At 33.8% G+C, this 9793-nt stretch overlaps 1 protein-coding gene and 2 pseudogenes across 1 annotated transcript; all 3 read right to left on the minus strand.

Moving 5' to 3' along the window:
* Positions 1 to 512: 512 nt before the first annotated feature.
* Positions 513 to 2070, minus strand: LOC147387394 (G-type lectin S-receptor-like serine/threonine-protein kinase At1g11330). Its single transcript, XM_086420538.1, has 5 exons — positions 1904 to 2070; positions 1609 to 1819; positions 1149 to 1386; positions 907 to 1057; positions 513 to 815 (listed from the first exon to the last, which is right to left on the minus strand). The coding sequence occupies exons 2-5, from the start codon at positions 1640 to 1642 to the stop codon at positions 513 to 515; spliced, it is 726 nt and encodes a 241-aa protein (XP_086276664.1). The 5' UTR covers positions 1643 to 1819; positions 1904 to 2070.
* A 495-nt stretch (positions 2071 to 2565) lies between these two features.
* LOC147387395 (G-type lectin S-receptor-like serine/threonine-protein kinase B120 pseudogene) lies at positions 2566 to 4067 on the minus strand (annotated as a pseudogene).
* Positions 4068 to 5885: 1818 nt separating this feature from the next.
* LOC147387396 (G-type lectin S-receptor-like serine/threonine-protein kinase B120 pseudogene) lies at positions 5886 to 7224 on the minus strand (annotated as a pseudogene).
* Between the last annotated feature and the right edge of the window lie 2569 nt (positions 7225 to 9793).

The raw sequence follows: 9793 nt of genomic DNA on the forward strand, positions 1-9793 counted from the left end.
TGCATGGGACTACAAATATGGAGTAAGAACACAAATCTGATGGAATGATGGCGTATAATTGTTTTTGTTAATTTGTTTTTCAAAATTACTATCATTTATAATCGTAAAAACAAAATCAACCCTACTATTAGAAAAAAAATCATCAAATTAATAGTAAAAAAACTGTACAGAGTGAGTACATATTTGGTCAATATATTGAATATTTTCTCTTGATTTGAAATATCATTGTAAAAAGGATTTTCATGATGAACGAGTTATCCTCTTGAAGAATATAGAGGTCGATCAAGAAAATAATAGATTTATAGGGTGAACACCATGAAATTACCAAGTTAGGATGATTGAGCTTAATCTGACTGGATTTTTAAGGTACTGCTTGGATGGCACAAAATTGGGTTTCTCTTATTCAAGTTTAGTGTGCTCTGTACACAGAAAATGGCATGAGAACACAATAATATTACAGCTGCTTATGTCAAGAAAACTAAGTAATCAACGAAGTCAAGAGCGCCACCAAGTTATCGTCCTCCAACAGACGTTATTGTAACAGTATTTATCGAGATACTACTTACATTTGAAGGCAAATCAGAGACCACGTGTATTCTCTCGAAAGTAAATGCAGGTTGCTTTGGTGTTGGAAGGGTTGTCTCGCTGCCAAGCATGAAAACTATTGTAGACATGTTTGGCCTATCAATTGCATGTTCTTGCACACAAAGTAGTCCCACATGAATGCATCTCATCAATTCTAATGGAGAATATGAGTCAACCAATGATGGATCCATCAACTCACATGCCTTGTCTTCATTCCACAATCTCCATGCCTGAAAAGAATAATAAGTATTCCAACTTGAAAATTATAAGAAACAATCAGTTGTAAATCATATAAAATAGAATAAATTGAAATCCGCTTACATATCCTAAAAGGTTTAAAGATTGTTCATGCTGATAGAAGCTTGTATTCCTCTTACTGCTCACAATCTCTAATAGCAAGACTCCAAAGCTAAAGACGTCAGATTTCTCAGAAAATGTACCTTCCATGGCATACTCTGGGGACATATAGCCACTGCAGTCGATCGTAAACAAGTTATAATTAATCAAATTATTTAGGTAAGGAGGACAAATAAAACAGGTTTTATTTATGAAAAGAAACTTACTATGTTCCAACAACTCTATTCGTATTTGCAAGTGTTTGCTTCCCTCCAAATATCCTAGCCATGCCAAAGTCTGAAATTTTAGGGTTCATATCCTCATCCAAAAGAATGTTACTGGCCTTCAAATCTCGATGAATCACTCTTAGTCGAGAATCACGATGAAGATAAAGAAGCCCCCGAGCGATACCATCAACAATGTTGAAGCGTTTACCCCAATCTAGCAACACTCTTCTTGTTGGATCTGGGACCCATACCAATTACTATATGAGGTCCACATGTTGGTATGTTTTACAAGTATAAAATTAAATGATATAGTGATAAATGCCACATCAATAGGTTGGTGTTCTAGACTCTTGGTTTAATTAGTCAAAATATGCATTTTGAACCATTTCAAATTCACACAATATTTTTATTAAAAATAAGGTCGATATATATCTTTAAGAGAGTATTTGGGTATACTAACCAAAGAGAAAGGCATCCAAACTTTTATGAGGCATGTACTCATAGACTAAAATCTTCTCTTCCCCATCAATGCAGAAGCCGAGGAGCCTAACAAGGTTCCTATGTTGGAGTTTAGATATCAACTTAAGTTCATTCTTGAACTCTTCAATGCCTTGTCCAGAGCTTCTTGATAGTCTTTTGACTGCTATTTCTTGTCCATCGCGTAGCGTACCCTGAAAAAAACACATTCATGGAAGGAATTAAGTCTTCATATCCAAACCGATCTAATTCTTACATTTTAATAAATTAAAGATTACCTTATAAACAGGACCAAATCCCCCCTCCCCAAGTTTATTCGCAAAGTTGTTTGTAGCGATTTTTATGGTCCCAAAGTCAAATAATGGTAGTTCTGTGTTTTCGCTTCCCTCTGCATGACCTTTCAACAAAATTGCCCGTGGAGACTCTATAATTTTACCTAAATCAGTAATCTCTAGCAACTCTTTCTTTTCCCCTGAATTAGAAAATGAGCATCGAAAATTTGATAATCTCAAACAAATGAAGGTATGATTTAGGAACTTTACTAGACTCACTAACAGACTAACGAAGCACTAACCTCTTCGTTTTGCCTTCAACCAATACAAAATGAATGCTAAGGCGCTCACGATTATTAATACAGCTATGGTTATGAGTACAATGATGTATGTCTTAAGTTTCTTTCCACCTGTATAAAAACATAATTAGTAAGTGAAGCGGAAAAAATATATATACAACTTTCTTAAGACGGACCAAAAAAAAAAACTCATTTTGACCCATAACATATCGGAACAAGTTTGTCTCAGAGTCCCCAAAGAATCCAAAATAAAAATTGTAAAGTGGGAGTTGTTGAAAACATAATGAAACAGAATAGTAAATAAATAATAAGACATTGAACAAGAAGAGAGATGAAGAAATAGTAAGTAGGATTAATACATAGTTCTAACTATGAATTATGTTCCCTTGATGAATGCATCCTCCTTTCGCTCACAGCGTTATATGGTCCTGAAGGTTTGAGTGTAGAGAGGACCATCCTACACCATGGCCTCAAGAAGGGTGTACTCATTAATGATTCTGTTCTTGTAAACATAGGCACCCAGTCTGTGGGAACAGGTGCGATGTGAACTCTTCCTGAGACGGATAAATAACTTACCAAATTCTGTGTGCAAGGCGAAGGAAAAGATTCTCTCAACCAATGCGAAACTCGCGAATATCAATTAGATCACCTCCCCAAACCATATAATCAATTCCTTCAACAAACGCATACGCTAGACACGAGCAATTTCTCCAGCACTCATCTTGGCATTGTGTTTCATTGTCAACATTCAAGTAATTTGAAAAATCTGGCAATTTAAAACCTTCCAACTTTAAAAACTTATCTCCTTTCCCCTTATTTAAATTTGTATTATTTTTCTCACACTGCAATTGTGTTCTTCTTACACACCCTCCACTCCAATTCTCCTTTCTCCATTCCTCAATATAATTGGGTTCAAATCCTTGCAAACACCAACATATTGGCGATTTAGCCATGTTACATGTACCGAAAGGCCCACACTTACCATAAAAATCACATTGATCCTCAGGTGTCCTCCATTTTTCAGACCATTGCTTGTCCCCATCATACCAATTCATTTCCCTAATAATTCCCGAAGAACCCATGGTGAAAAGTAAAACGTAAGAGTTGTTGTATAGCGAAAATGAAAAATATACACCTCCTTGATTATCAGGGAGGTACTGAATACCATTAAGATAAGCTGAATTCATTTCTGGCACTCCAATTAGGGTAGACCCATTCCATTCCCCACTTCTCCAATTCAGAACCGATCCGTTCCAAACAAAAGCCTGCGGTATTTGTGGATGACCGACACCGAAAATGAAATTTCCGGGTGATGGATCATCATCACTTTACCATGAAATTAGGAAATTTGTTTCGTTGGTTTTAGTGTTCAATCCAATCTTCATATTCTGCAAGAACGTATCTGTCGGGTGATCGAAGCTCTGCCATAAGTAATTGGTTTGTTGTGAATTATTTATTTTTAAAACAAGATTTCCATCATCTAAGAGTTGTGCAATTGAATTATTGGATGAAACAGTAACGTTTGTGGACCATATAGTGTTTTGTCTCCCATCCAAAAGCATAAGATTTCCGTCCCTACTAATTGTTAGAACTCCAGAGGAATCACTTAATGGTTTCTCTCTATTAGCGACCCATACAACTTTTCGATCAGAGATTTTCATGTACCACATTCCAACGTAACGATTACTAGAATTTCCAGGACTAAAGAAGCCTAATTCAAAAACTTCACCTACCGACGTTAATGTTTCTCCATCTTTGATTGATAGGGTCGATGATATAATGTTTATCCCAAAGCAAAATCGCGAAACAAACAAGTATACAAACAATATAGATGAAAGAAGAGAACTTACTTCTCTATTTTCAATACCCATTTGCATCAAAATATCTTCTTCTTGAGAATGAAATGATGAGGAAGGAAATATAACTATGGTGTGATCGAAGTTGTTTCGATCACTAGAAGTCAATAATTCAATTATATTTTCTAATGTAAATCACTAAATCTAATAATATTTTGTATTTGAAGGAAAAAAGAATAGGAGTCTAGGACTAGTTAATCGTAGAAATATCTATAATATTATTTTTAAGAACTCAGTTGGTACAGGTGACAAGGACTTTGCTCTTTGAAGAAAATGTGAACAATTGAATAATCAACCAATCTTTCACTGTCAGATTTTTCGTTTTAATTAAAATGAATGGTATTATAGTCCAAAAATCACAAATTTAAAATTTTATTTGATTCAGGGGAAGCCCGGAAGGAGAAAGTGAGGCCTAACAAACCCACTAGAAATCTTAGAAGAAGTCAAGAAAATGTTTCATATTTGATGTATAATAATATAAGAGAGCTGCAATTAGCACCCAAACTTTTACTTATTACAACCAAATTAAGCAAATGTGAATGACAAAAAAAAAGTAAAAGTTGGGCTGCCAATAGAAACTCTCTCTCTTTTTTTGTTTAGATTTCTATTTGTTAGATTTAGAATTTTATATGAGCCTAATCCTAATTGTAAGAAACTGTTGAAGTTGTTTGAATGTGTTATAATGCTTTGCAATGTTGAGATAATAACTCGGACAAAACTATTGTAATGTTTGAATGATGTGTTTTAATCTTTAATTAGAGTATGATAAATAATTTAAGAAATTGGGATGTAATAAGTAAAAGTTAGGGTGTCAATAGCAGCTCTCTAATATATTTAGTGTGCAATAGAATGTCCCTAATAAAATTACTTGATTTTTAAAAATTATGACCCTAAGTAAAATTACCATTGATTAAGGATCCTTGGGTTTGACAATTGGTAGGGGCACCTATAAAGATTCCCTAAGGATCAAGTCAATATGAATTGGAAAATGCTTAAGTAACATTAAAATTGACATCGATTCTCACATTGCTGATGTGGATGTATGTATGGAATCATAGATAATTTTCATCGAGATACGAGGAAAAGGCTATGTGTGCACCTCCACAACAGCAATCTGAGCATCGACGTCAATTTCAATGTTACTCCAGCACAACTCGGATAAATTTTATATAAAAGAGTTTAGGTTTTGGTTCGAGCAAAATACTGACCTTAACCATAAAAAGATTGTCATTTATTGGGTAAGAATCCCTTTCTAGATTTATCATATTTTGTACCCTCGTCATCTCTTTCATAGGGTCACTGCATAATCCTAAATACTACAAAAAAAAATTCATATAAATCTAATCAATACTACAACTGTCTTTTAAAATTCTTGTTCCATATTGAAATTTATTCTTAAATGCTCCAATATATTCACGCTTGTAGTAAAAAATAATAGAAGAGAAGAAAGAAAAGAATAAGAATATGAACAAGAACAAGAACAGAAATGAAGAAATAGTAAACAGGGCTAATACATAGTTCTAACTATGAATTGTGTCCCCTTAATGAGTGTATCCTTCTTTGGCTCACAGAGATATATGGTCCTGAAGATTTGGGGTGTAGGAATCAAGAGGACCATCGAATATGAACAAGAACAAGAACATAAATGTAGAAATAGTAAACAGGACTAATACATAGTTCTAACTATGAATTGTGTCCCCTTAATGAGTGTATCCTTCTTTGGCTCACAGAGATATATGGTCCTGAAGATTTGGGGTGTAGGAATCAAGAGGACCATCCAACACCATGGCCTTAAGAAGATTGCACTCTTCAATGATTTGGTTCTTGCAAAAGTTAACATGCAATAAGTTGGAGCATGAGAGTGATGGATAACTTACCAAATTCTGAGTGTGCAAGACGAAGAAAAAGCACCTCCCCACCAACGGGAAACTCCTGAATATCAATCAGATCACCCCTCCAAACCATACAATTAATTCCATCAACAAACGCATACGCTAGGCATGAGCAGTTTCTCAAGCACTCATCTTGGCATTGTGTTGCATTGGCAACATTCAAGTACTCCGAAAAATCTGGCAATTTAACACCTCTTAACTTGAAAAACTTATCTCCTTTCTCATTTAAATATGAGTTATTTTTCTCACACCGCAATTGAGTTCTTCTTACACACCCTCCACTCCAATTCTCCTTTCTCCATTCCTCAATATAATTGGGTTCAAATCCTTGCAAACACCAACATATCGGCGATTTAGCCATGTTACATGTACCGAAAGGCCCACACTTACCATAAAAATCACATTGATCCTCAGGTGTCCTCCATTTTTCAGACCATTGCTTGTCCCCTTCATACCAAATCATTAGCCTAAGAATTCCCGAAGAACCCATAGTGAGAAGTAAAATGTAAGAGTTGTCGTACATCGAAAATGAAAAATATACCCCTCCTTGATTATCGGGGAGGTACTGAATACCATTAAGATAAACTGAATTCATTGCTGGCACTCCAATCAGGGCAGACCCATTCCATTCCCCACTTCTCCAATGCGGAACCGATCCGTTCCAAACAAAAGCCTGCGGGATTTGTGGATGACCGACACCGAAAATGAAATTTCCGGGTGATGGATCATCGTTGCTTTTCCATGAAGTTAGGAAATGTTTTTCCTTTGTTCTAGTGTTCAACCCCAACTTCATATTCTGCAAGAATGTATCCGTCGGGTGATTGAAGCTCTCCCATAAGTAATTCCTTTGCTGTGAATTATTTGGATTTAAAACAAGATTTCCATCATCTAAGAGTTGTGCTATTGAATTATTGGATGAAAAAGTAACATTTGTGGACCATATAGTGTTTTTTCTCCCATCCAAAAGCACTAGATTTCCATCCCTACTAATCGTTAAAACTCCAGAGAAATCACTTAGCGGTTTCCTCTCTATTAGCGACCCATACTACTTTTCGATCAGAGATTTTCATGTACCACATTCCAATGTAACGATTACTAGAATTTCCAGGACTAAAGAAGCCTAATTCAAAAACTTCACCTACTGACGTTAATGTTTCTCCATCTGTGATCGATTGGGTTGATGATATATGGTTTATCGCAAAGCAAGATCGTGATACAAACAAGCACGTAAGCAATATATATGAAAGAAGAAAAGTTACTTTTCTGTATCCAAGACCCATTTGCATCAAAATATCTTGTTCTTGAGAATGAAATGATGAGGAAGAAAATATAACTGTGGTGTGATCAAAATCCTTAGGATAGCTAGAAGTCAATAATTCAATTTAACTGATACTATGTATATGGCATATTTTATGTCTGCTAACGTAAATGTCAAAGTGAATTTAGTAGGTAATACAAAAAGAATTGACTTACAAATCCAAGTTGAGGTGCTTGAATTCACTATGTGAAAATTGAAAATTTTGACACGAGAATTTGACACGGGCCAAAGCTCACAAATTTTAGAAACTGAATTTTGACGACTCATGACTGTTGAAATTTTTTATGTTCCCAATTCGATGGCTTAGAGCCATCACATTTCTGTCATCCTCCATTAATTTGATAGTTTTGGTCCGTCGAAAAAAAATATTTGACTCTGAAAATTTTGATGCCTTAGTCCATTGAATTTTGTGAAATTCGACGGCCTTGAATTGTAAAATATAGGTTTTTTTTCACATTGTGGAAGTTCTTGATAAGTTTCCTTCCAAGCTCCTCCACTTAAATCACCTTCAATTCATCTTTCTTGACTCTGACTTTGATATTTATGGTCACAAATGCTTAGTCCCTTAAAACCAGGCTCTCTACCAATATTGTGCTTTCAAGAGACTTAATCGACTTAAGTGCTACGTAAACTTTGTTTATCATATAAGTAATCATTTGTTAGAAACTTGTGTGAATAATTAAGGCACCACATGGTATAAACAACTACCCAATGTCCATATTTCTAAGTAATCATGATTAAAAATGATACTACTTCTTATTGTATGAAAGCGTGCTACAAATAAAATGTAGGAGCAAGAAATTGAATGCTAATGAAAATAGAGAAAAAAAAAAAATAATAACAGAACAAAACAAAAAACAAAAAATAGAAGACATGATATACATGGTTTGGCAAGATGCCTACATGCACCAGCAGTGATAATCAATCCACTATCTTCGATGAGATTTTACAAAGTTTGACAGAAACCCCAGTCTAGGCCCATTTTCACTCACTCTCTCTAAAGGCTCTTGTTCAGTGTAAATTGATGATAAAATTATAAACAAAAAATAAACCTTAACAAGTAAGGATTGATCCACAGAAAAAACGTTGATTCAGCCATTCTTTCAACTCAAAACCAATTGGGATTCGAAGTTAACAGATTAAAACTGTTTTTAGGAATAAACTTAAATTAAATTAAAATGGAATATAGAAACTATAAAAGAATGATTAGATTAGTCAAATCCACCATTATAAGTTCTATTAATGTTTTAACTGTCATCTATTTATCTCGATCCACTAAATAAAACTAATGTTTTAGAATAGTAAATTAATCAATTATATTACCAAGGGATTCCCAATTATGTGATCAGTTATTAAGTCAAAATTTCAAGACAAATATTAAAGGTTTTTTTGTAAAATATGTTTATTTTCAACTAATCAAAATATAAACCATCAAAACGGTAGAACGATCTATATTATGTCTAATAATTTTTATTTAAGGATTTTCACAATAAAACAATAAAGCATAGTTAGAGGAATAGTAAAAAGAGTTTAATAGAAACTTGCTTAGGTTCCCTCGACTGATCTAATGGATAATTTTACCGATAGTCATTGCAAGAACAATAAATAAAATAAACATAAAAGAGAAAAATAATAGAGATAGAGAATAAAAGGTCTTTTTTATTGCTCTTGATTTTAAAACCGGCAGAGTCTCATTGATTACAACTTCTACTTTAAATAAAAGCTAAAAGAAAAATAATAGAGAAAGGCCCTAAAATTTTAGATTTAAACTCTGGTCTGATCTCCTATTTATAGAGACCAGATTATGGCTTTTATGGTTCGGGGTCCTTTTGTAAACACAAAAACTTTCAAACCCTAATTCAATATGAATTATTTTCAACCACTAAAATTATGTATAAATCTCAAGGGATCTTCACTGACATCATCGTATTACCCAGATTAACCAAGCCGTCGTGGTTCATATGGGCCCAATTGACTTGGGTCTTGGTTAGTTGACTTTATCCGGATACTAGGTATAAGTGAATTCATCAAATTTTCTAACTTGTTCTAGAACTTTGTGGTATTTTATGTTACAAGAAAATAACCGTAATTAGTTTCCAAACTAGATCATTTTATTGAAATCAATAATTATTATAGACTAATAATAAATTATATCAAATAAGGGGATTTAGTGTATATGTTACCCGTAAAATTTATGTAATTAGGGCTCTAGAAATCACTTTTTAGACCTTGATTGTTCGAGCTATAACTTAAGATAAAAATAAGAACAAAAGAAAGACATTGGTAAGCAAGGGTCAAACCATAGAGACAACGTTAATCCGGTAATCTTTTCACTTCAAATCCAATTCAATTTATATAACTAAATTAAAAAAAAATGAGAGAAATTATCTGAAATAAGATACTAAAAGAAAAGGGTTTAAAATACTATAAAGAAATATAGATCAGTCAAATCCATCATTGTATGGCTTATTAACAATCTTTAGATGTCCTCTATTTATCTCGATCAACTAAAAAAAAACTAATGTATGTGG

This window comes from Akebia trifoliata, chromosome 13 (genome assembly GCF_017979445.1).
Source record: "Akebia trifoliata isolate Shusen 1 chromosome 13, ASM1797944v1, whole genome shotgun sequence".
Classification (NCBI taxonomy): domain Eukaryota; kingdom Viridiplantae; phylum Streptophyta; class Magnoliopsida; order Ranunculales; family Lardizabalaceae; genus Akebia; species Akebia trifoliata.